This window comes from Trematomus bernacchii, unplaced genomic scaffold (assembly GCF_902827165.1).
Source record: "Trematomus bernacchii unplaced genomic scaffold, fTreBer1.1, whole genome shotgun sequence".
In the NCBI taxonomy this organism is placed as follows: Eukaryota; Metazoa; Chordata; class Actinopteri; order Perciformes; family Nototheniidae; genus Trematomus; species Trematomus bernacchii.
In genome coordinates this window covers 443,771-471,710 of record NW_022987567.1, presented here as the reverse complement: position 1 = coordinate 471,710, position 27,940 = coordinate 443,771, and the positions used below count along the sequence as shown (strand labels likewise).

The window sequence follows — 27,940 nt, the reverse complement described above, 5'->3', positions numbered from 1 at the left end:
TGAAATGGCATTTGTAGCTTTATTCGTATTCTATGAAAAATTAAGCAGTACACTTTCACAACTACTTCAAGGATTATTCCCCATGTAAACACACTCACAAGAAAATAAGGCATGCATTTGAATGAAGAATAACTCATTGTGTCGTTGGACGAAAACAAGCTTTGTGTTTGAAAGTCTTCAAACACAACAAACGAACAAACAAAGTTTAATTTCAACAGAAGGGACAGATGGGGAGAAAATAATTGTGTTCTCTCATTATCTCCGAAAAACATGGATGAGGACTTCCAGAGCATATTCTGTTTGAAGTCCGTTTCATAATTCTTTTTAAAACAAGACCAGAACCAGTACAGAATGTATTGAATTGATATTGGGCCAGTAAAACAAAACCTTAAAGCCCAGCGACGATGAGGCGCTTTGACATATTTAACAACTTTAAACCATGAAGTTTGAATGTTATTTCTTTCTTACAAAACAAGTTATAGATCAAAGTCCACTGTAGTTCAAATAAAGCTATGATTCCTCCTCTTCACCGTCACATGGGTCTTTTTCATTTTTATTTTCCACCATCTTCTTTGTCTTCCCCTCTGGTTTTAAAGTGCTCTTCTGGTAGGTTCCTTAGCTTCTCAGCAGCCTTAGAAGAATACAAAAACACAATGCCAAGCTGTTATACAGTTTTAAAAAGAAATGCAGGGACAGACTTCAGGTATAGTTTTGAATTTGAATTGGTATGCTGGAAAAGAGTCCGTTTGTCATGGCCTGGGGTGAAAACAAATCTCCTTATAGCTTTACGTCAATGGGAATTAAGAACTAAACAACACCAAAATTCACGACACCTCCCCATACTGATGTAGAGGACTCAAATTAAATAGTTAAAGTTATTACAGATCATTTCTAACTACTATGAAATGCAGTATATGGAATGGAAAAAATAACTATGAGAATAAGATCCTAGCTATGACGATTGATGGAAGAAATAGGAGAATACTAAAACGGTAACATATGACAAATGATGTACCTATGATAGATTCATCTGTTATCTGTAAACTATATCCTTTAAGTTATTGTTCATCAGTTTCTTTCAATTTTTCTGATTTATGGCTTGTTATTTAATGTATTTAATTGTCACTGTATCTCATGTTGTTATGTATGCACTTTAGCCATATCATTTCTCAAAATGCAAATACAAAAATGAAAACATGAATGTGAAGCAAGATAACTGTAGTCTAAAATGACATTCTATAGATATGTATCCACAGTATGTTATGTTGCAGAACATACAGGTCCGTCTCTGAACATAAACATGTATATTAAGCTTCATGCAGTAGTATTCACCTGTTCAGGGGTGAGGTCCCTTTGCTCCTGGGCGAGCATTTCGTACCCCACCATGAACTTCTTCACTGTGGCTGAACGCAGCAGGGGAGGGTAGTAGTGAGCGTGCAGCTGCCAATGAGAGTTGTCTTCCTTTAAACTGGGGCCGGTGGGGGCTCCTGAATTAAGAGAGGGGGACATTAGACGAGGGACACAATGTCTGATGAGATGATGAATAGTTGTAAGGGTACATATAATGCCAATTTTCAGGTTCATATTGTATGTTGTGCCTCTACTGTGAAAGAAAAAGGTATTTTTTTCTCGCAAAAACGTCTGTACTGCACGTCTCTTTTCACCCTCTGTCTGAAACCAGAGCTCTCAAACTCTAAAAGCAGAATATACATAGCCAGCACCCAACATGCTCATGTATCTCTCTTCCGTCCACACCACATGAACCTCATTAACGCCTTGTAGCTGCAGACCAGACAGCCCCCTATGAGGAAGCTAACAAGGTAAATTATAGAAGCAGCCAGTGTTGACTCTGCGGGCAACAGAGCAGTTATCTTCCCAGTGTAATAAAGAATAAAGGTTTTATAGTGATGAAGTGCTTTTTTTTGTGAGGAACCCGAGCACCAGCAGGGATAAATATGCCTAAGTCTTCGAGGGATGGTTCAAATCTGGTGAAGGCCATGGCATATCATAATTGTCATACTCAATATCCAGAAAGCCCTGTTTTGTTAATGGAAGCATCTGCCTTCATCATGTTTGCTTTTTATTATTCTGATGTTATTAGTCCCCATTTCTTACTTGCAGATTAAAGCATGGGTTATGAGAGAGGTCATCTCTGTCTGTATTTAACATTTTAAATGCTGCCTTTGTTGCTTTCCAATCATAGTGGGGGGTAATGAGGATATCAGAAATAGACGTGGAAACATATCTTTGTTTTTATAAATAAAGAGATTGAGAGAAAGCTCATTGTATTCACAGTAAGAGCTTTTTGTTAGTGTCAGTTTCCTGCCAATGGGGGGCTGATCAGACACAGATAGAGACAACAGGAGGTCCACATAAAGGAATCTAATGGATGGTTAACAACAAAAAGAAGAACAGAAAAAGACTTAGGGGGCCAGATAAGGAATGAACAGAGACAGATGCTGCTATTAGCAGACAATTACCATCTTTTAAATTGTTTTCGTGTGTGAGCATCTCAGATTTCCAACAACTTACAAATAATGCTAGATAGGGGAAGACCAAAACAGTTACTGCTTCCATTTTAAGAGACAAATCGTTACACTGTCAATCTACTTCAACATATACAGGATGCTGCAAGGCTAACTTCTTTTGTAGCCCTTTCAATCCAGTTAATACGGCCTGTAATGTTTTCTGGGTTTTCCTCCTGAATGAATAAGCAGGTAGCTTTATCTAATCCCAGCTGACTCAAACACCACCCAGCCACTTCTATCTCCACACTGCCACTAATAAGCCAGGCCACAAAATGAAAAGCTGGCCGCTTCCAAATGAACACAAATAAAGCACAAACAGAAAGGAGGATAAGGCAACTCATTATGAGAGTTTACAAATGAGAAGGTCAGTGTGTGCATGTGTGACAGACACACTGTTAGCGCGCTTCAGCACATCAATTAAAATCGAAGCAATCTCTTTTCCCTTAATACCCCTTGAGGTTTGGAGTTAAAATGTTCCAGCCAATTTGGTTAAAAAAGTAATTTTTGCAGGTTAATTTACCTCTTTCTTTTTGGCATATTGTAAAAAACAAGCCAGTGGATTGTCGTGAAGCAGAAGCTAACCAGGCTAACAGCTGTTTATGCGGCGCCTTCATTTAGCTTAAACAGGAGTAATACATTAGCTTTGTTTTTCAGCTCCAGAGAATGGTGCTTGGTGCTAACATGCTCAAAATGACAGTGCTAATTTGGTTAAGCATGTTAGCTTGCTACAAGTGTACATAAACACTAGACTAGTGCTTGATCTCGCTTGCTTTCTATGGAACATCTCATGGAGACACACCTGCTGAAGGGATTGAACCTTGAACCTTGAGCTTACACAAGGTAATTCTGACCGCTCAGGCATGATGACACTGTTTCACTTTCTGTCACACATCACTATTCGCATCACTGCACTCTGCTAACCTGTGTTTCAGCTTGAACCTGCTGCAAGGTGTCTGACAGTGTTCACAGTTGGTATTTCCCTCACTGTCTCAGTAGTGTTACCGAGCCAATGTCTGAGCTTATCTTGAGAGTGCTAAGATTTCATCTTTCTGTATAATGCTTGTGGCGTTTTTGCACGTTATGTCAAAAATAAAAACATATTTTGGCCTCATGGCAAAGGCATCATCTCAAAACATTAGTATCTTATTCAGTTGCTTTCTTTTCTGGTTCTTTCATTTCCTCCAACTGTGGTGTTTTGTTTTGATTTATTATTATAATCTCAAATTAAACGTTCTTGGAAAAGATTGTCATAAATCCCAAATCGAGTTATTTAGAATTGTATAACGCTACAGTTTAGGAAAATGCCCATATCTGATGCATTAGTTATTTATATGATCCAGTACCAGGCTGACAAGTTCCCACAGCACCAAAGCCAAGCAAAGTTAAGCTGACATTTTCGCATTCGTTCTAAAATAATTATTACATTTTGCACTGCCGATATAAATATGTGAGTCATCTCCTAAAGAAAAATACAAACAAGAGCTAGGTGAACGAGTAGAAGATAAATAAATCAAACTCACAGGATTTGTACTAAACAGAGATTTTTCCTCAGACTGTAGAATATGAATTTGGTTTGTAGCACAATACTCTACATGATTCCATATCTTCTCATTTGTTTATCATTTATCAATTTATTACAGTTAATGCCATGTTGGTGTATCATATGAGCCAATTTAAGAGGAAAACACTTGGTCCAACACTAGAGGAAAAACAATTTGTACAACAAATCCTGAATGTGAAGAAAGTAAACTTATCTATGACTGACTGAGAGATACACACTGACTTCGGATTACTGGGAGTGAGGCTTGTTAACATATCAAACTGACTACCTAAATACTGAGTACTACATCTACTTTTTTCTTCTTTTGAACACTCTTACCGTGCCAGCCCATGGAGTAAGGGAAAGAGATTTCAAACAGGTTGTCGTATTTGGTCAACAATCGCTTCATAATATCAGCCAGACCTGATAAACAAAGAGGAGAGGGAGTGAGAAAACATGGCATTGAGCATTATTAATAATGAATGACAGGAGGAAGGGGAGCTGAGGCAAGGGCATGTAAGGGTAAACACTACCAAATAATAACGTAATATCAGGAGAGGAAGGTACATTGCTAGAACAACAAGAAAAGCTGTACATTGAAAACAAGATGAAACTTTTATTATTCTTGAGGGGGCATAACATATAAAACAAAATGCCTGAAGACATGAGGATCAGTCAGAAAGGCCAGTAAATAAACTGCACAATTAAATAAACAAAAAAGACTCTGAAACCAACATATAAAACACATCAGGTTAAAGTCCCTTTAGGGATCGTCTGCAGCAATGAATAATTGATAAATCATTAAAAGTTTATCCATTATATAAAACATGTTTTTCCTCCATTAAATCTTTATTTAATACCGGATATTCACAGCTAAACCAAAATCCATTTAATATTTTAAATTGGGTAACACAATACATTAATTCAATTATATGAAAAAAATAAAGCAATTAAAATGCTATTTTTCTGTATAATGCTGCATAATGTTAGCTACAGTATGGAGAGTTGTTTCAAGTCTTAAAAGGTTAAGATGTCATTTTTGTATGTGTTATTCCCATAGTTCTATGGAAATGGAACCACCGTAAACACCACTCCATGAACAGAAAGTACAATACGTTTCCTCAGCTATTAATAAACATGAAACATTATACACACACACGCACACCCACACACACCCACCCACTCACACACCCCCAGCAAGCCCCCTTAGAGAGGAACTCAGACTGCAGGTTCCCCAGTGAGACGCTGAGTCATCTTAAACTGCTCTTAATTGCCTTATCACTCTCTCAGTCACTCAGACAGTATCGTCACACTCACCCCCCCTTTCCTCTGTTGTCAGGTCATTGATCCTGAGGACATGTCGCCGTGGCAACAACAGCGTCTGGTAGGGCCATGTCGCCCAGTATGGAACCACCGCCAGCCAATCAGAACTCTCTACCACCACCCGCTCCTGGAGAAGAGACGACATTTAAATGAAATTGAATGTTGAGAAAAGCTTCACTACGGGGCATGGTCTTTAACAAATTTCATTTTAGAAGTCAAAATCTGATTCAACACATCTCTTAAGTGAATCTAAGTTCATAAAATGGTTTCAGAGCCAGCAGTAATTTCCTCCACTGATCATTTTGTATTCCACATTAAAAAGGACGGCTGGCCTAAGACCGTTACGGCATATTAATAATATGTCATCTCATAACATTTATGTGGACCAAAACAACATGAAGCAAATACTCACTTTTAAGTTTTAAGTACCGGCAGTTGAGGCAGAAGCCTTATTATCATAAACTGTTTAAATGCAGAATGTGTCAGAAGCTGAGATTTAACAAGCTGATGAGTCTGCACAAACATGACCTGACCTTGGTTTTAACATTCATAAGAAATAGATTAAGTGTGTGTGTGTGTGTGTGTGTGTGTGTGTGTGTGTGTGGTGTGTGTGTGTGTGTGTGTGTGTGTGTGTGTGTGTGTGTGTGTGTGTGTGTGTGTGTGTGTGTGTGTGTGTGTGTGTGTGTGTGTGGTAGTCAGTGTCATACTAATCCCTTAAAACCAGATAGACGATCTCTCAATCTTTCTCTTTGATGTTTTTCTATTTTCAACTTTTCATAGTTTTCTTCATTTTGTTACATTTCTCTTCTTATCATGCAGTGCACCAGTCTGATTTAATAACATGTGCTGTTGAGTGTGAATAGAATGAAAAATGATTTTATTTTTTAAACAATTACAAAAAACTAGTTTGGCAGTAACGAGAGATTCTAAGCATAGAGAGGGTTAGGTCATCCTAAGCCATACATCTCCCTGAGGTTTGAACACATGGGTCCAGGCATTAGTGCATAAGGCCCTTTACAGAGAATGCTGTGGTGTTTAATAACTATGAAGGAAAACCCAGATGAATCTAACTGACTCCCAAAGTCTTAATGAAATGCACTTGCAGTATATTAGAGCCTGGTGCAATAACACTTTGACTGAAGCCTCCACTTCTCCAAATGTTTGGAAAGGAAGAAAAATTCGCAGGAAATGAAAATTGGATTAATACTATGTAATTATTGAAACCATTATGAACCATTTTGTCAAAATCATTGGTTTAAGATATTAAACCTCCTCCTAACAATTTTATTTTGGGTCACAATTTCAACCTTCTTCGCACTTTTTCTTCCGGCGTATTCGTCCTCGGCAGCCTTTAACAGGATTATAAAGAAGCAGAATGAAGATAGAAAAAACAATTTCGGACAAGGATAGAGGAGCCAGACTGAGAGAGGAAGAGAAAGAGAGTGGGAGGATGTCCTAAATCCGACACCTCGCAGACCACAAGTCCCAAAGAGTTTGATTAAATTAGCTCGGAAAGTTTTTGTTTCAAAGTCAAGAGTGTCACCAAGGAGCCGAAGCCCAATTCCAACTCCTCCAAACACTGCAGTGTGCCAATTTACGGTCCTAACCTTGGGTCAGAGAGACAGTAGCGAAAAGAGAATAGCACACACACACACACACACAAATACACACACACACAAGACCAAACAAGTACAGGTCGTTTAACGCATCCTTGTGTCTCCACTTTGGTTTTATAAAGGTCGGTCCCCATGAGCAGCTAGGAGATTCAAGTGTCTACTCTGCTCTTCTGAAAACCTTAATGCGATCCTCTTTTTCCACACACACACACACACACACACACACACACAACACACACACACACACACACACACAACACACACACACACACACACACACACACACCACACACAACACACACACACACACACACACACACACACCACACACACACACACACACACACACACACACAACAACACACACACACACACACACAACACACACACACACACACACACACACACAGTCCCAGTTAGAATTGGCACCAACTCATTCCCTGAATGAATCAGTGGGCAGTACGATTTCTCTTTCCCTTCTAACCTCCACGTCTCTCCGGGTGACTTTGCGTCTCTGTTTCTGTCCTTACTTGTCTCCTTCCACTCTTACTTTCTTCTTTTTGTTCCTTTTCACTCTCTGTTTACTTCTGTCTTCGTGCACAAACTCTATCGGAACATTTTATATCATCAAGACCAATCTTCCTCTCCAACTCTCAGAACCTGAAGAGGATTTCAGCTTTGTGTGGCTAGGCTGCAAGAAATAATGACTGTGATTTGTTGAAGGATAATGAACAATTAAGTCAAAAATAAAAACAGGAAAGGATTTGCCCCAACGTTTTTTTGGTGTTATAATGAATTGTACTCTTATAGTTGTGTAATAAACGATCTTGTGTGAAACGAAGTCTGGATGCTCCACTGGCTAAAAAGTAGTCTAGCACACAAGCCCAAGTAAAACCAAAGCATGTCGTTTTTACTGCAAGGTCTATGTACGAATTAAAAAAGGTGGTAATAATTTAGCTATCTGATTCTCGACAAAAAAGCAAAAAAACTAATGTTTCCCATTCCCTATTTTTTTTACCAAATATGGAAAAATAGATTTTAGGCTTCAATTCAAGTATTGTGTTTGTATTTTTTTTAACTTTCTTAACTTTAAAGGTTTTGAAAAGTAAGGCAGTAAGAGTATGATTTATAAATGTATTTTGTTGAGACAACTTCATATTTCCTATCAAGCAATATGAACAAACAGTAAATCATTTGGAGGATATAAAGAATGTGAAAATGCCAAGAAGTTTATTACTGCTAGTCTGTTTTTCAAGACATTCTTATGAATAACAATCCCCCCCAAAAATGCTATAAAGTTCATTTCATGAAGGCTTTCCATTCTTTTTTAACAACTTGTAATTGTAAAGAAGGAAATATTAAAGTGACATCAAATCTGTTCATTACTACTTAAAGTTAAAGGACGACGTAAAGGTGAAACGCCAAGGTGATACATTTCTGCAAGTTCATTTCATTAGGACGTAACAATTTCACCAGGAGATTATGCTCCAATTCAAACACTGAGTAAGTGCATTGAACAAATCAATGACTGGATGTGTCAGAACTTTCTCCAATTAAACAAAGATAAAACTGAGGTAATGGTTTTTGGAGCCAAGGCAGAACGTATAAAAGTTAGCGCTGAGCTTCAGTCTGCAATGTTCAAAACAACAGATAAAGCCAGAAATCTAGGTGTAGTCATGGACTCTGACCTGAGTTTCAACAGTCACATTAAAACAGTTACTAGTGATGTGTCGGTCGCGAACGAGCCGGCTCAAAGAGCCGGCTCTTTTAAGTGAACGACGGGAGCCGGCTCGCGCCCGCGAACGAGCCGTTTTTTTTTTTTTTTTAAGTAATACAAGACAGAATGATATGATGATCTCCGCGCTACATCTGCTCCGTGCATGCATGCAGTGACATGTAATATCCAAGGATTAGAGACTGTTGGATGCTGCTGTTTTGAGCATTGCAATACATTTATTTTTATTATGTTTTTTTTATGATTAGAGACGGTTGGATGCTGCTGTACTGAGCATTGCAATATATTTATTTTCACTATGTTATTTATTTATGATTATCCTTGGGCTCAGCAAAGATTTGATGTCAGCTGTTGCTGTCTTTTTTTCTATAGTTAATACTGAAATAGAGCCCTGCTGTTTTGTCAGGGCCCTTTCTTTAAGTATAATTTTAAAATGTCGATACAGTAGCCCCTTTTTTTAAATGTCTATGCTTAAGTTTTTGTGTTGCTATCTGCTTTGTGTAGCGTGGTTCTACAAACAAGTCTGTGCATTCATTGGGTGGTATCAGAGAGATACAAGGGTCTGTAAATGCAATGAAAACAATTGGCCACAGCAAATAATTGATATTAAACATGTAATTTTTACTTTTGAATACTTCAGTACAAAGGATGTATTGAATAATTTAAATCATTAGTCAAAACAGGGCTACATTTGATTGAATTATAAAAGGTATAATATGTGGTAAACTGAAGAGCCGTTTGGGAGCCGAAAGAGCCGGCTCTTCTTGGTGAGCCGAGCCAAATGATCCGGCTCACCAAGAAGAGCCGGAATTCCCATCACTAACAGTTACTAAATCAGCCTACTATCACCTAAAGAACATATCTAGGATTAAAGGACTAATGTCACAGCAGGATTTGGAAAAACTTGTCCATGCTTTTATCTTCAGTAGACTCGACTACTGTAATGGTGTCTTTACAGGCCTCACTAAAAAATCTATTAGAAAGCTGCAGCTAATTCAGAACGCCGCTGCTCGAGTCCTCACTAACACTAAGAAAGTGGATCACATCACTCCTGTTCTGAAGTCTTTACACTGGCTTCCTGTCTGTCAAAGAATAGATTTCAAAATATTGTTGCTGGTTTATAAAGCTTTGAATGGTTTAGGCCCAAAATACATGTCTGACCTACTGCTAAATTATGAACCATCCAGAACTCTCAGGTCTTCAGGGACTGGTCAGCTTTCTGTCCCCAGAGTCAGAACTAAACATGGTAAAGCAGCGTTCAGTTATAATGCTCCAAATATCTGGAACAAACTCCCAGAAACCTGCAGGTCCGCTGCAACTCTTACTACTTTTAAATCCAGGCTGAAGACTTTTCTTTTTGCCGCTGCTTTTAATTGAACTATTCACATCTTAAACTGCACTGTAACTTTTAACTTTTATCCATGTATTTTTTCTTTTAATGTTTATTTTATTATCTTTTCTTTTTAATGACTGTTTTTAAATGCCATTTTTAAAATGTCTTCCATTTTTGTAAAGCACTTTGAATTACCTTGTGTTGAAAGGTGCTATATAAATAAACTTGCCTTGCCTTGCCTTGCCTTGCCTAGGACAAGATAAAAAACAAGCGTAGCCGGTATTAAAACAGGATTTTAGCTGTGAACATAACCTGAGAGATTAAGTGAATTGAATAATAAAGCAGCATAAGTGAGCCATCTCTCTACAGCTCCAGGTGGCAAAGAAGTCATGGCCTTGTCAAGTTTAATTCTCCTGTAGAGAGTTTGTTGGCGGTTTCCACCAAATGTCTTCTCACTAATTAGACTTTGCCAACATGCTTAATGCACTAGACCCCGTCTCCAATGGTTACCGCTGTCCACACACACACATGCCTAGAAAATCCCTCAAACACACACACACTGACACACACACAAACACACAGTTTGTTTTCCTAATCCTCTTGCAGGTTTAAGATGGATGCCGCAGCATTATGCTAATGAGCAACTCTGCTGTCCAATGACATGCTTCACTGGCTGAAAGACAGGGAGTATGCTGATGGGGAAAAAGGAAAGTAAGAGAAAGAGAGAAGCATGATGGGAAAGGGTGGGAGAGGAAACATTATGTTAAGAAAAGTATGAACCCTAACCCAAACCCTTACCCTAAGCCTAAGTAGGATAATAATTGTGAAGTATGATATCACCATTTTGTAAAAAAAGACATTAGGTAATCTAATCCAAATGTTTGCCAGTTTTTTTCCATTGGGCAGTTCCAAATAAGCACTACATTGAATCAAATGTGCTTTAGAGGCATGCATTATTGTTTGATTCATTGTGTCTGACCTCTATAGTCTTGGATGCCACATTTGTTGCTTCTTTTCCCATAATGCATAGGTCAGAGAAGAGATTTTCTGGGTCAATCAATCCAAATTCCTAAGACTAAATGTGTAACATTGCTTTTGCATTAATTTGAACAAACAAATACTGTAATGGAAGCTACATACTCTTGATTTAAAGTGGACCTATCATGCTATATTTAAATGATATATTGTAGGGCCATACCTATATAAGGTATATTTATACGTTTCTGTTTTCAAAATACCAAACAGATCATGCATTTTAGCCATGCCTCATTTCGCTCTATGTGCTGTTTGCTGTCTACGGGTCTGATTCTGCTGACCACGCCCCCCTGCAGGAGAGGGGAGACGTGCTCTGATCAGCTGCTGGGCTGTCAGAAGAGGGGGAGAAAAAGAGATCTCCGTCCTCCGTGTTTTATTATATAGAGTCGTTATTCATTTGTTTTAAAGCTCAATAAATAACAAAGAAGACCTTTGACCGGCACTTTTCAAATTTTGTCCGGAAGATTTAAACTTTAACGGACATCTTGACCGGCGAAAGAAACTGAAACTGAAGCTCTGCCGCACGGTCCCCTCGTTCCTTGGAAGAGGCGGAGAGGTGGGTGTTTGTCATCTGCTGGTGGACTAACCGGAGAAAATTACAGTGCTTGCCTCGACGGGGAGGGATTGCATTGAATTAAAGCAGCGGGAGCAAACGCTTGCCTCGGGGAGGGAGAAAAAAAAGCCACAGCGGAGAATAAACAGAAGGGTAACCATGGTAACTATGGGCGGGAAGTCTTCTTCGCTGCTTTTGTGGCAGACTACAGCGCCACTTACAGGCCTGGCATATGTACTACAGCGTCTCCAGCGCTTTCGAGCGGCAATGGCCGGCCGTGGCCCAACCCCACATTCCCCTGATAGGTCGAGAGTTGGCCCAATAGCCGTAGCGCCACTTCTGTGACGACATAGAAGTGTTCAAATCTGGATCAGTCTGTTGCAGACCCTTTTTTAGAGATTTGGGTATGGAGAAAAATAGAGAGGGTTGTGTTTTCTGACACTTGGTGAGTTCCCTGGAACACCGGGGACACATATTCATGTTTAAAAGACGTACACAAGTGCATTTTGCATGATAGGTCCCCTTTAAGGAAATTAAATCAAAAAGCATTTTTAAGCTGGAAATCCTTGACACTAAAAATAAAATGCTTACTTCAGACTTCTACTTCTCTGTTTTCTGGTAATAAAAAATTCCAGAAAAATCCACTGTTATAACGGTAAATGACAGGTACAACATGTCTATTCTAGAACAAAATAATATTTTCACCCTTAAAAGCACAAATTCTCAACGTTTCCAAGGACCTGTGTGAAAGTAATTCTGGAAAATGTACAACAACCCTACTAACCCAAATTTAGGTAGAACTAGGTTAAACTAAGAGGTAATAAATTACAAGTTTCCCGAGGGAAAATGAAGCTTATTTGACCTTGTGTTCATAAGTGCATAGCCGTACCTTTTTCTCAGCTTCTTGTCTGGCGTATTGAAGCAGCAGCGGTTCTCCATGTTTCTGATAGTAGGCTCTCTGGCAGCGGTCTGACAGAGCCGGCTCATTAGGCAGGACGTTGCTGGCCCACACCTACAATGTCACAGGAAGCAGGAAGAAGATGATGAAGATGAGACATAGAAGACAACCATTGAGTCTTAGGCCCAATCCCAAACCACGCCCTACACCCTACCCCTACACACTACCCCTCTGTGACGGAGTGAACTCCGTGGAGCAGCTCAATGAGGCTCCCTCCTGTCAGATGGAGGGAGTAAATACAGCGGCAAGCTTTGGGACAAACTCCCCTCTCTCCGGCAGAAACAGGAAATGTGTAACTGTATGTAACAACAGTTTCAAATCAGCATCTCTTAGACCAAACATTAACATTAATAACTAAAATAAAACATCTTTCATTGTGTTACTTTTTTGTAAAGCTCTTTTAGTTTTAAACCTGATGTTTATAAGCTTCTTAGTTTTTGCAACAGTCTGTAAATATACACAACTTTATAATAAAATGCACACATTTACCTTTTTCTAGACTAACCACAGGTATGATCCTAAGTTAAAAAAATATGAGGTTATCATGAGGTTGTTAACATCGCAATTTATCAGTGGATGTTTGCTGGAACTACTTTTAAACAGCGTGTTTCCTGACGGACACACACAGCGTTGAGACCGGTCAGGTAGAGACCGGTCTCCAGTCAGCACCGATGCAGACTCGCTGTTTGATGGCTTGATAGCCCACTCCCCCTCCACACCGCTCCACACTCGTTGGTTTGGAACAGCACTTAATGTGGCGGACCCTCCGTGCGAACGCGCAAACGGAGGGGTAGTGTGTAGGGCGTGGTTTGGGATTGGGCCTCATATGTCTGTGTACTTCTCTCTGTGTAGAAATCGAAAGGGCTAACAGGGAATCTGAGGACTTTTCCCTCTGCCCTGGTTCCAAATAACCTCATTAGATCTGTGATTTGATGGTATTATTCATCAAGACTATTCCATCAATAAGTGTTTCACAGGTGCAAAGATTTCTGGGTTTCATTTTTCCTTTCTAAGCTTTTTAGATTGATAAATGGGTTTTACCCTGCAGTTGATGGCTTTCATTTATTTCAATTCGGTGAGAATCAACGCGAAGACACTAAGAAGTAATTGAGATAGGTACTTCATCGCAGCGAACAGCACAGTGTCGTCAGGCAACATCATTTTCTCCATCAGTTTCTTATCGAAAGCATAATGGTCCTATTTCTGCCAAACTAGTAAGGGCTGTGGTTATTTCACATGATAAATATTGGGGTTTCTTTTGTTTCTCATTGTGTCACTGGTCTAAAAGTGGGCGGGGCTCAACACACCAATCAGAATTTATGTTGACAGTTGATGCATGGTTAGCTTATCAGTCAAATCTGACCAAAACCAAACCCTCAGACACAATAATACATGTTATTTAATGTCATTGAGAAGAACCTTATGCCTAGTCTTCAAATTTAAAATCCAATTTACATTAATAATACCATTTTAATATTATTGCAACAGAATTTCTCTATTTTCATTGCAAATTGTAGAACGAAAATTGCTGTGAAGCTCCTGAAAAACAACATTAACATTTCACCCATGCAAGAATGCTCATTCACCACACACACACACTAACACACAGACGTAAATGAACAAAATAGTAATGCAAAGAAAGATACAAGAAGTAACTAGACTCTGCCTTGCGGTTTTATGTGTCTGCCAACCCATGATGTTGCAGCTTACATCCATATCTGTCATTATTACATAACACTTAGTTGAGTTATGGCCCAAAACCTATTTTGTTTCTTAGAGTTCAGTTCTTCGAGAGCTCAGGGTAGGAGCAGTCTTCTGCGCCTGCGACCGCGGCTCTTTAACGCCCTGTAGCGCTTCCAGATGGCAGCAGAGCAGAGATGAAGATGGAGGGTGAGCTGCATCCTTCAGAAGGCTGCTGGCTCTGAAGATGTCTTCCAGTGAGGGCAGGCGAAGTCCAATTATTTTTCTGGGCTGTGTTTATGACTCTCTGGAGAGCTCTTTTCCATCTGTTGCTGAACAGTTGGCATACCATACTCTAATACAGTATGTTAGTACATTCTGGATAGAGGAGTGCTAGCAGGGCACCGGCAGCTTCACTGACAAGTGTCATTAGGAAGTAATGGCACTGTCGAGCCTTTTTCTTTTCAAGCACAGGAGCTGATTGTACATCAGAGGTCCTCTGTGATCTGTTTTCAGACAAACTTAAGGCTGATACCCTCTCCAATTCAACTCCTGTGATGCTAAAAGGACAGGGATTCTTGTTCTTTGTATTTTACCCTCAGATATCTCTTTTTCAACAGCCTGGAACCATATTTTGGGCATTTTTACCAAAAATGTTGGAACCCGAAAAGTTCAAATCCAGCTGGACCCAAAAATGTTTTCTTGACCTACTGTATAGTTCAAACTGTGGCAATGATCAAGGATCTTTTATAATTTGACAAGTGTCCGCTTGGCCTTGCCTTTAGGGCACGGCACATGTCATATAACTGAATTAAGGGGAATTTGCCATCGTGCTACTATTGTTTACGTCCTTTGTGCATTCTGCAACGCTCTCTGTTAATGATACTACTTTCCTAGATAGCACCAAGGTTGCAAGATTACTGAATGGTGCTGGTTTAAATATTGAGTAAATGATGGTGTACAAGTTGTGTGGTTTCCCAACCCTTTGCAATAACTCGATTGTGTTCCGTTCTACAAAAAATTCCCCCATCATCAATCCCTAGAATATACATCAGCTACTTCCCCTCTCATCATCATCTGTATATCCTGTAAGTCATTGGTTAATCATGTTAACAAACACTGCCATGATAAATGTCATTCTTAATATGACGACAGAAAATGTCAGAGCACTCTCCCGTGTGTTCATAGAGACAGAAACTGACGGTGGCTGACAGGGGCAGACAAACTAAAACCACCCTAAATACTTATATTAAGAGAAACGGGCTGTACTCTCAAAAACAATGCAAATGTGACAAAACACATGCAAATTAAAAAAAACTTCACCAACACATGCTAAGTTAACTAAAAGTGCTGCAATAACAAAACACTGGAAATACGAAGCACTGCAAATATGAAGCACTGCAAATTTAAAAAACGCAGTAAGAAGCTCGCAACACAACGGCAAAAGGGACAAAAAAAAAGTATGAACACTGCTGGGATCGTAGTGTTTGTTGACGTTCAGGGATTACAAAGTTGGCCAACAATCACTGTCACTGGAAACTTAAAATGTAAGTTGTACTAGTTTATTTAAACAATGTTATTGCATGATTTCCTAAGATATTATTGCAGATCTGCTGTAAGCTAGCTAGCTAACCAATCCAAACATTGAAATGCAGCACCTTTCTCCTCATGCAAGTGTATTGGGCCGTTGTAGGGCGTTTGCCCGTCAGCCATACACACTAACTGACCAAATTGGCTTCCTGATTATGATGAATAACATCTCTAAACAGGCAGCTATTTTGGTGCCTTACTACAGTAACACATTGTTGAAAGGTTCCTCTCATCAGCCACCAGCTGTCATTCTGCTTAAGAAATATATTCTAAAAGGAAACTGTAAACGAGAGAAAACTAAGATGTTGACAGTCTTAGACAGATAGGATGTCATTTAATTCACGAAAACATCCATCTCCATCTCTAAAGTTCATTTTGATGGATAAGAAACCCTTTTAGGCTGCAGAATTAGCCTCATAATGTACTTTCACTGGATTCAGAAAGCTCTTTATGGTTAGCGGGGAACATCACGACAGACATTAAGGTGTATTCGTGTTTGCACTTTATGATATTTTAATGGCTGTAAAAGCAGGGAAGGAGTGCTAAATGGCTCCCTGATGCATAATAAATCAGCACCTGAGATAACACTTTGAATGGGATGTATTTACATATTCTCTGATGAGTGACAGCACACCAGAATAGGGATGAGTTATTTCTACACCGAGGAGCAGTCTGTGTGCGTTGATAATTGAGAAAAGTCTTTATTTTTGCCTCTCGTTGTGTATTTTGTACAGGCTTTGCATTCATGTAAAAATGCTAGGGAATATTTTACATTTTTAAGAGAGCTTTAAGGCGCATTAAAGAAGAGTTTGACTGAAAGCAGGGATATTTGTGTCAGCAGGTTTTCCAATTATAATACTCCATTGCATGAACAGAGTAATAATCTGTGCTGCTTTAAGGAGCACTGCTTCAGGCTGCATGGCAAATAGTTTTCTGATTAACACTCCTCCACTTTAACACCCAGAATGCAATGCGGGAACCACACTGTCTCCTATAAAAAAAAAAATTTTAAAACAGGAAAATAAATCTGTCTTAACTCGTGGGGAAAATTGTAAAAAACATCTTCTTGATGATCAAAAAGCTTCATAATTTTAAGTGTAGACTGTAAATTCCCTGCTGAACTTGCCTTTAGGGTACATGTCATAACTGTACCATGCTGGGTCATGATTAATAATTGATATGTAATAAAGCAAATGCAATAAAGATGAAACATTTAAAAACATGGGAATTACTAATGTTCGTCTGCATTTGTTTGCTCTCTGTAAGGTTCTGTACACAATTACTGCAATGGGAGCAGAAACTGAGAGCGTGGTTTTAATATTAATGACTTCTAAATATTAGCTAAGGGCTGCACCATTTTTATGATCATGATCTTACAAAGACAGAGAGAGACAGGGAAGGTTAGTGTGTGAACTGTATGTGTAAATACTGCACATCTGCGCGCCTCCAGGCAGAGTTCTGTGTGTGTGGATATATTTGCACGCCTGCCAACATCTGGAGCCGACTCTAGCTATATTTGTACACCTGTGTTTTTGTAAACACGGAGAAAAGCAAACATAACACAGCAAAGTACAGTATAAGCTCTATTCCCACCAGATAAATACATACTTAGGGAGTAAATACCAACTAAATATCCATCCGCTCCTGGGAGGCAAATGTTTTCAAACTAATTCCGGCGCACTTCACAGAATCTGATTACTTACGTGAGAAAGAAATATTACTATTCTAGAGGCGTTTAAAGTTTTTCCTTTCTCCACGTACATGGAAATGCATACAGCTCTGTTCCTGTGAGACTGGATTCATCAAAAGCAACGCCGCCTGCAGACCGTGATTAACATTTTCTGATCGTTATTCTTCAAAGTTTTAGACCTATGCTTCTTTTCGGTTTTTTGCCTGCAGGGGAAGTCTAGCTATACACATTTACTTTACTTTTCCTGGACTTTGATGTCTTAAGCAAGGGGAATCTTGAATGCAGGAAACAGACCAAAAAAAACTGCTAAAACTTTTTTTAAAGTTCCATCACAGACTAGATGGAGGTTTGATTTTGTCTCTGAAAATGATTTCAAAGTGTATGTGACGACAAAGAACATATTTATTTTGTTCTTGTAACAAAAAACAAACTTTGATGGCAACTGAATAGAAATATCAAAAAGCGCTTTAAACTTTGTTTTTATCAGAAAGTTTCTGTGTTTTCAGTAGTTGTATTTTAAACTACTTTTCATGGTATCTTTCTGAAGTACCTAATGATTCTCTGTTAAAACCATGTCATTGTGAGGTCATATACTGCCCTCTGCTGTTAATATTAATTGAACAGCCTTAGAATGGGTAGTAATTCTTCCTTATTGAATTGCACTGCAGTAACGATATCTGAGAAACTCTACGGAGGAAGCAAACAAAGCTAGATCAGTGATCCTGCTACCGGGGGATTTACTCTGCCTATATATATATATATATATATATTAGCACTTTGATTGGGTTTTCTAGTTGAAATGGGATTTTAGTGGTTGTTTCTGTTACGTCCGCCAGGTCGCTAGTTTATAAAAATAAGAATAGAGATCAACTTTTATTAAGGCCGAGGGAAAAATCTGTTTTTCTCTCTGTTATTTTACTATTATAGGGGAGCAGTTGAGGGTTCGGTGCCTTACTCTACTCTTTTACTGCAGTGAGAGTTGCCAAAGAAATTCCGTTGTACTTTGTATGATGACAATAAAAACATATTCTTCTCCAGGACACCTCAGGAGTACCAAGACTCAAACTGGCACTTCTCCAGCTACAAGTTCTCACTCAGTATTTCTGGTCCAATCGGGACCCTTTGGTCCATTTCAGATGGACATAAACCATTCGAAAATATGACTTGAATAATAAAAAAATATGACTGAGGTTGGAACGTTTTTCCTTGGTTTGTTTATTTATTTATTTATTTATAATAACCACAGAACTTTTCCCCTTAAATCCCAGTGTCCTTTCACATTAATGTCTCGGCCAGGTTATGACAACTTCAAATAGCTTGTGTATTGCCCTCAGGCTGAAACGAGTGATTACTGTTTCTGATGGGCTCACATTATTTTGACAATTTTGGCAAAACTGTAGTTGTTTAAAATTCAACAAATCCGTCTGTCTACACAAACAACTCTTCTGTTTTTGTTGTTCTCCCTCCTGATTGTGCATGTTCTCAACAAGCAGGTGAACGTTTGACAGGAAATGCAACTCTCCTTCTCTGAGGTGTTAGTAAAAGACAAGAAAAAAACTAACATTTATGTGAATTAAAACAAATCACAAAAAGATGACAAAAGCAATCTCACACTTCCACAAAACGTGACAAAGGCTCACGGTAATTGGGCGTCAATTAACAGCTTCTGTGTCGAGACCTGTCTGGCTAAAAACTTGTTATGCAAATTTGTTTTAACACACTCATTTGGCAGTGTATGTAAAAAGCCAGCATCTCATACGTGCAAATTGGACCAATGACACAAATCCTATTGTGCTTGTGTGATAAAAAGCTGTTGTTAGCTCATGTTAGTGCTGCACGTCCAGAGAAGACGTCTTGAAAGAAGTGTCTGCTGAGAGAATGTTAATGTATGTATGTGTTCCTAACATAATTCTCACTTCGGGGACATTTCATTTATTTCTGTGTTTTTCACATTTACATGTGTCAAATGATGTGTTCATGCATGTGCACATTTACCAACCTGACAGTGAGGGTGTGGATTTGAACAGCCCATCATAGCTCCTTTATTCTCAAAGATCTAAACAAATATAAAGACAAGAAAAATTCAGAGTTTAGGCAAAGCAAGTCAAAACAACTACAAATATATAAGAGAAGAAGAAGGAAAGAAGAGCATTTTCAATAACAGGGGTTATACAAAAATAATAATAATAATAATAATAATAATAATAATAATAATAATAATAATAATAATAATAATAATAATAATAATAATAATAATAAAGAAAAATGTATACAAATAAAATAAAATAAAAACCTTATCGGCCAATAGGAAATGTATCAGATACATGTTCAGTTTTAATTTCCTTTTTATTTTACGTTTTTTCATTAATATTGATGCAGTACTTTGCAAAAATATCCAAACGTTGGTAAGCAGAAAGAAGAATATGTTAGCATATTGAAAAGCACCCCAGGACTTTTGAACAGAGCAAATCCTCTGCTGATGGAGACAGGGAGCACGGTGCTGTCCTTGGTGCTGAACTTTAGTTAACACTGTTGCAACTTCCCTGCAGCCAAGCATGCATTTATCTGTTAAAGAAGACTTTTTAGGGATCCAAAGATTCAGTGCCTTGCCCTGAAAACACTCACAGTTTTAGATTTTGGAAAGGAATTTTGACTTGCAGTTATGTAAGAAAAATTACAATAAGCTACCATCATCTATCGAGGCGGTGGGTCAGAAATATCAACATGAGGTATTTCTAGAGCCATATTGGGTTGGTTTGTAAGAATGTCAACTCTTCCAGACACCAGTTGTAATTGTGTGCAGACTTTTTAAATGGAAAATATTGGGAGGTCAGGGTTCAGGAGGAAAAAAACACATGTATTTTTACTTTCGAAAAATGATACCAACCCCCTAACCCAGGGGTGGGGAACCTCCGGCCTCCGGGCCGTATACGGACCGCGAGACCATTTGGTACGGCCCTCGAGGTAATTTATAAACACACGCAAAAAACAAAAAAATTAAAGAAATCTAGGCCGCAAAAGAATTAAACAAGCGAGTGCCTGTTTTTCCTGGCCAAGGTCAGGGTCATTGAACACAACACGAGCCTAACGTGTCATCACGTGGTATATGTCTCGTCTGACAGGGGTGCAGTTCTGACGGAGAGCACCAGAACGCCGCTCCGGCACTTCAGAAATTGCAGTACCCATAAGGAGCCGTACACATGCCGCAGTTTTTGCGTGGCTGTGTCTTTAGTTGAAAGCCCAGTGGCGATCTGTTCATCTGTCATACTGATCATACAGTCAATAACTTTCTTGTTATTAGCATCTGGTTAGCTAGCTATGCTAACAAATATAAGAAGCTTTTTCTCCAACCAGTGAGGTAAAGGCACATCTTTATATGATCATTATAGTTATAAAAAAATAAGAGAATAAAGTACCCCCGGACCCCCCTAGAGGAGGTTAGGTCCCCCCCCCCCCACTTAAATCATGTCCAAATGGATAGGAAACTAAATACATTTGCACACATGTTGTGTCCATATCTTTCTGTTTTGGTGGTCATGCCACAACCGTGCACGTGCATGCACGCGCGAGTCATGGTAAGATATCTGGATTAAGAGGTTGCTTTTTCTTTGCACAGCATGAAAGAAAGGCTAAATGAATGGGCTGTGATTTTAGTTTTTTTAAGCAGAGGTCAATAATCTGTACGGCCCTCGGAGGATGTTGAAAAAATTGAAATGGCCCTTGAGAGGAAAAAAGTTCCCCACCCCTGCCCTAACCCTTACCCTAACCCTTACCCTAACCCTTACCCTAACCCTTACCCTGGTCATATGTTGAAATAAACACCAAAAATACATCCCAGTCTTATTATCCTACACGCATTTGATAATACAGTTAAAAAGGTTAATGTTAACAAAATGTATTGGAAAGAAGTCCTTAAGAGCATTAAGGTTGGAAGTTACCAATCACTGGCTACGGAAAATATGATCTACGGAGCAACCAGATATTTTAAGAAATAGAAATCGATTTAGTTTGGGATTTTGCTTTACTTGATAGTGAACATTTTTCTGAATTCAGTTAGAATATCAGCCTTTATACTTTATACAATGTCTCATAAGAAACATCAGCTTCTGACCTCTACATCATATTTGATCCACACCCCTTTTCTTCCTGCAGCTGAAGGAACGTGTAAGTTTACCCAGAGGCATCATTAAAGTTTGATCCAATCCAACACATTAAAAAGAAAAATGGAATGATCCGAGGCGCTGGAGCGCGGGGTGAAAAGTTTACAGGGATCAATAGTGTGTGTGTGTGTGTGTGTGTGTGTGTGTGTGTGTGTGTGTGTGTGTGTGTGTGTGTGTGTGTGTGTGTGTGTGTGTGTGTGTGTGTGTGTGTGTGTGTGGGTCATACCTGAACCCAGGGGTACGTGGCGCCTAGTTCCTCAACGAGCTCTGCCCACTTGTCAATCACCTTGACAACCTCTTGCTTTTTCATGAGAGGGAGGGTGACGTCAGACCAGGGGTGGAAACACATGACCTTACTGAAGAAAGACGTGAAGAAGAAAGAGAGGGTGGCAGAAGAGATGTTACACAGGGGAAAGTTAATAACCTAGACCTAGACAAATAACATCCTAAACTGATTTTAAACCTGTGCAGTTTGTCATCTTTATACATATTACAAATACCAATACTGGAGCTTCTTGGTGTAATGATGTCTTACTTTGTACAGAGTTTAGAGGTGTGTGTATTTGATCCACGTGCGTGTGTGTGCGTTTGCTCTTAGCCTTGCCTACAGTACCCAGGGGGAACCAGCTCTACTGTCAGATAAATGAGATGTCTATCAACAGAGCCTGGTACGTGATCTATAATTGAACACGACTTTAGATTTTATGCTCAGAGCAAAACTGAATGGTGGTATTCATAAATTGTTCATGAGTATCACAGGAGCTGCTAGCACTCTAATATAAAGTGTGTTTGTGTGTGTGTAGGTGTTAGGACTACCAACAGTTCATTAAAGTACATCAAGAAATGTTGCACTGGCATTGGATTAATTTGATGTAAATAAATGGATACAAACATAATCCGTAGACACTAGACTAAACATGTCCTGTTTTATTAAATGTTCTGGGTAGAAGAATATAATGTCATTACATAATGCCTCTACTGTGACATGTCTCCATGCTTTAATGTTCAAAAAGCTCTTTATTTTTCTCATGCTGTGCTGCAGCACCTCTTTTCACCCTCTGTCTGAAACCAGAGCCCAGTCTGCTCTGATTGGTTAGCTGGCCGGCTCTGTTGTGATTAGTCAACTGCTTAGAGATGTCCCGCCCCTTGTCAAGACACCCAGATGAATGTCCAGCTGAGGATAATGCTTGAAAATATTTATAATAATTTTAAGTGTAACAACTGACTTACACTGCCCCTATTTGTTGTATAATAGTCACTTATGGACTTTACTAGGCCTGGAAGAGTAAATGTTAATCTTTTTCCACCAGATTTAGCATCATTTTGCTGAGACTGACAGCATGACCGAGAAGGGGAGATACGATAAATCATCAGGAATATTTCTCACCTCTTCCCTCACCCCATCTCTCTTTTGTCTCCCATGACCCAAATCCCCAAAATCCCATTTGCTCTAATTGGTTGTCTTGATGTAGCTGCCGGGCAAAAAGTTGTAGTCAAGCTTCATCTCTTTTGACAGTGTGGACCACAAGCAAGAAAAACTGTACTGACCAAGCGAACAACCACTCCCTACATCATGAAAAGAAAAAGACTCAAACAGAAGGAATCTGCGAGGAAGAAAAACACCCTGAGACGTACAAATCAATAAAAAGACGAGGCAACAAGTCGATCAGTGCTGTTTCTCTGCTTCTTAACTCTGCCAGCAGAAATGACTGACAGCCGCTACATCAGACAACATTTAAACACATGTTTGAGATATTGAGTGACGACTTAGGGGGCATTAATATTCCATCGACAGAAAATGTTTAATGCAAAAATGGTACAAAAAACTGTTTTAGCCTCCCCCAAGCCTGTTTTTCAGGTATCAGGCTCGAAAATGACATTCCCAGAACAAATGACAATAACTTCCCTTCTAAAAGGGGTAAATTAATAATCTTTTTTCTCAAAGCAATGATAAACCTGTGAGTTGGATGTAGAAAAATCAGAATCAATATAGAATATTTTTATTTTAAAGTAAATACAGATTGAACATAGTAAAAAACTGTAAATTATAGTGTCCGTCCAAAAATAAACCATTACTTATAGTGAAAACCACCCTTGAATGATGGGATAGTAGACTAAAAGCTTTAGGAATCCAAACTATAACATATAATAAGTACCCTGTATCAAGATTGATGCAAAACAAGTGACATTTGACCTTTTTAGAGAGGTTTAGCAAAAGAAAAACCACCTCTGGGGTCATTTGGGTGGAAATGGGCGTATTTGCCGTTTCTCTGGAACCTATTGGTCGATTTTGATGATTGACATCTCTTTTGAACCGTTAGAGCCAATAGAATCGAAGGGAAATTTCCACATACACACACACGTTACCATTGAGAAATGAGAGCTATGCGCACGCAGTTTGCCCAAAGCGAAACCTATCTTCAGCTCTGAAATCTGAAAACTGAAAACTAGTTTTATTGCTGATGGATTATCAGAAATCATTTCAAAGTGACACAGACACATTGGATTAACCTATGGATTAACCTTCAGCAGCGTTTGTATCGTTTTAATGCCATTGAAGACAACTTTTGATCAGAAAACAACAAAGGTAAGACATATTGCCGTGTTGGCTACCTAATGCTACGTGGTGTGATGTCTTTGTTAGCTTCTCATGTCGCGAGTTCAGATCGGTCAGTAATGATACCAATACCTGTCGAATCTGTGCAATCTCAGTTTGCTAATCGATATCTTGTTTGTGCAGATACGATAAGTAATAAGGGTATTTTAACGTGATTTCTGTGCTAAGTGTGTTAGCATTTTTTCGCTCAGGGCTAATTCAGAGCCTTTGTTATTACCCTTATGTTTTGTTTTGCTAAAAATGGTTAATATTGTCTGTATTGATAGCTGAGTTTCTTCCCGTTAAGTGGGTATGACACATTAATAGGTTTTTAAATATTAAGAAGCCCTCAGACGCTGTTTCCTGCAGATGATGCGTTTTTCCCCCCGCCGGCGGGGGGATGGGGCTTAACAGGTTTTAACCCTTAAATGTTTTTTGACAGGCTGTGTCCATGTGAAAAGTGTAAATAAAATGTAATATGGGTGTAATATCAGTGTTGCATGGGTGTAATATTGGCCTAATAACAGTGTTACATAGGTGAAATAACAGTGGATATAATATGGGTGTAACAGTGGTGTATACTGAAATAGGGGTGTATTAATGTGTAATGTGGGTAAATTAACAGCATACTATGGGTATATAATGGGTTTTATAACAGATTATTTAAATGTGATTGCCCATTTAAGGGTTGTAATATATACTTTTTCTCTGTTTTACATCATATTGAACTGAATGTCTTTGGGTTTTGGAATGACAACACTAGACATTTAAAGACTGGTAAAAGTCCCCTGCTATTTGTGTTTACATTTCTTAAATGTATTTTATGTGGTGGGTATGAAGGAATGTGGGTAACATTGACATTAGACATTTTCCACTATTTTCGGATTTTATAGACCCTGTTTAATCAATAAAACATTATGAAAAATGTTTAAGGTGTAGGCATCATGACAAGGACATGTCTTTGATATGATTTGAATATGGAACATTTGAATCAAATCCTCTTTTCATTTAAATGTGATTGACACTTATTGATCCATGGCAAAGCGGGAGCCATGTGCGTCCAAGCTTTAATAAAAAGACTTTAAAGCAAATATTTGTTTGTTATTTTACACTTCTTTGTTTTGAAAATCTCAGTGAGCACCAGCAAAAGATACGTGTCTACTTCTAATAAAACATCCCCATCTGCTGGCGGCCCGGAGGAACACACACTTATTGATATGTGGACGGTGTGGATTTGTAATTGTGTTTTGCATAGTTCAAAATGTCACGAACACAAGTGGCATGCAGTGTGTTGATCACAAAAAGCCTCTTCTCTTAATAGCTGATTATGCAGATTCGCAGCAGTGAATGGAGGTTGCCTCAGCATGACCGCTCTGATTGCACTGCTCAGCTCCGATTTAATTAGTCATATATTTGAATGTATCATCATTTTTTAGAAGGAACGTTGATTAAGATGCATCCTTGAGTTAATTCTAACCACATGCTAATTTAAATTACTTATTGTTTAATATTCATCTCACTGGTTTGTTGGTAAGGTACAATATAAAACATACATTTCACCATTATTTTAATACAATATAATTTGTTTAGAGCAAGATTATTAATTCAGTCCTTTTATATGCCTCACTTAATAAAGAATAGTGTGCATCATTCCAAATAATAACATTTAACAGCCATTGTACACAATACAAAAAGCATCACAGTGTGACGGCAGACATTGATTAATCCTGCATTGTGTGACATGGAGCTTTGTTCTTACCAGACTCCCCTGGCAGCCTTAGATTGGAAAAGTGGATGTTGATCTGAACCTGAAAAAAATGTAAGTTGTTTCAAAATATAATAAGGTATTACTCTTTTAACAACATTGATCCATCTGAACATATTCACCCTGATTGAATTGTCTATTGTGCTGTGAAATTATCTCAAATTTGAAATGTTTTGTGTCTAAGATGTAGGTGAAGTAATTCGACTGCTTGATTTTGGCGTCCTGTTTCTGATGGGTTTGTGATTTGTTATACAATTGTGGTCTGTATTTAATCCAACATTGCAGCATTGGTTGTTCCCAGACAGACAGGGTGGAGACTCTACTGAGTGCACTTTTTTAGTCTGAGATAAAATCAGTATTTTAACTGCATCAGAAATTACATTTACCAGGGTCAGGAGCATCTGGTTGTAGAGCAGGGAAGTCATTTTCAAAAAGAAAAGTGCTGTCGTAGTCAGGATTTACCTAGAGAGAAACAGACAGACACAGGGGTATCACAAAATAGGAGACAATATTATATAATTGGCATTTGTTCATTTACCTTAAGTGCCAGGATATGTATCCAATCAATGTTTGTCATGACATTGATTTATTCAAAGTAACTACCTGGTCTTACCTCTCCATTTGCACGTGTGTTCCCGGGACAGAGTGGGTTGCTGGGGTCATGTCTGGGTACATGTTCCTCAGGAGGTTTTTCTACCTGACCTGCCCAGGGTCTCTTCATGCGATGGGCTGACACCAGGACCCAGGTGTCCCGCAGAGGATTATAACGCAGGTGCTGGTGCTCTGCATGGTTTCGGAAAGATAAAACAAGAGTATGTAATCACACAGAGAGCTAGTTTGAGGGCAAAAAGGTGACCAAAAGCAAATTCCAATCTGATGTGTGGCCCAGCATGGAAACAGCTGATCACTTGTCAATAATTTGGCCCTTTCTTGAAGAATAGGGCAGTAAGACTAAACATGTGAAAGATATGTTGCCTTTTAGTTATAACACATACTGTAAACAACACATCCAAAAGCCTCCAAACATAGTTGATTATGGTAAAGTCATGGATTATAGGGAGCATTGTGTGCTGTTGCTGCAGCCTACAGCAGTAAAAACAGCAGGAACTCAAGTCACGAGACTACACAGCTGGCTCGGTGCAATAAGCATTCTGTCAATTCAGGAAAACAGGCCTGACTGAGTGGTTTGACAGTAATATAGATTTCATGCACCCTACACGTTACTTTACCATGGAAATTCAATATAACTGAACTCCAATGTAAATTTGTTAATTTAATGCTTCATCTAGTATCGGCAAAAACAGCTTCCGGGAAGAAAGTATCGTAAGACATTTTTTGAAAGACAAGAACGTACTAGTAAATTAGACTTGTAAATATGTTGTTATAATAGGTCGACATTATTTGATGAATGGCTCTTGTAATGTAAACAACAGATATGCAGCTATCATATCCTGGATGAATGACATTAGCCCTTATCTCACAAAAGTTCCGTACCTTTAGGATCAAAACTGACTTCTTTATTGCCGCTCATGTCTTTCGGTGCAGTTTGAGAACTGTCACCTCTCCGGTATGGAGTCACTGAACCATAAACTCCTTCTTTAACTTTGTTGAACAGCTAGCTACTTGTCCACAACACTCATCTGCCTGCTTCCTGTCTATCGACATGGGAAAAAATCGAGCTGCTTGGGATAAATTGACGTTTGAAGACAAACTTTTAAAAGGGAAAAAAAGGGCAAAAACGACAAGATTATACATACAAAAAACGGAAAGGTTTGAATTCAATACAATCTATACAAATATATTTGAGTTCGTAACCTTTTTTGTGTAAGCAAACGAAA

The 27,940-nt window shown here is 38.7% G+C and overlaps 1 protein-coding gene across 1 annotated transcript; it reads right to left on the bottom strand.

The window, feature by feature from the left end:
- Window positions 1–27,918, bottom strand: galt (galactose-1-phosphate uridylyltransferase). The gene is made up of 11 exons (XM_034126015.1): window positions 27,597–27,918; window positions 26,716–26,885; window positions 26,489–26,564; window positions 26,097–26,145; window positions 21,968–22,097; window positions 19,581–19,637; window positions 12,553–12,675; window positions 5,386–5,518; window positions 4,408–4,491; window positions 1,333–1,487; window positions 1–631 (listed from the first exon to the last, which is right to left on the bottom strand). The coding sequence occupies exons 1-11, from the start codon at window positions 27,631–27,633 to the stop codon at window positions 554–556; spliced, it is 1,092 nt and encodes a 363-aa protein (XP_033981906.1). The 5' UTR covers window positions 27,634–27,918; the 3' UTR covers window positions 1–553.
- Between the last annotated feature and the right edge of the window lie 22 nt (window positions 27,919–27,940).

Bases quoted from the DNA above. Each gene is read 5' to 3' on its own strand.
- galt (XM_034126015.1), bottom strand. From the start codon at position 27,633: ATGAGCGGCAATAAAGAAGTCAGTTTTGATCCTAAAG. The intron at 22,098-26,096 runs GTAAGAACAAAG...GTCTTTCTTCAG, and splicing joins AAGGCTGCCAGGGGAGTCTG to TAAGGTCATGTGTTTCCACC. The intron at 19,638-21,967 runs GTATGACCCACA...ATATTTGTTTAG, and splicing joins CCACGTACCCCTGGGTTCAG to ATCTTTGAGAATAAAGGAGC.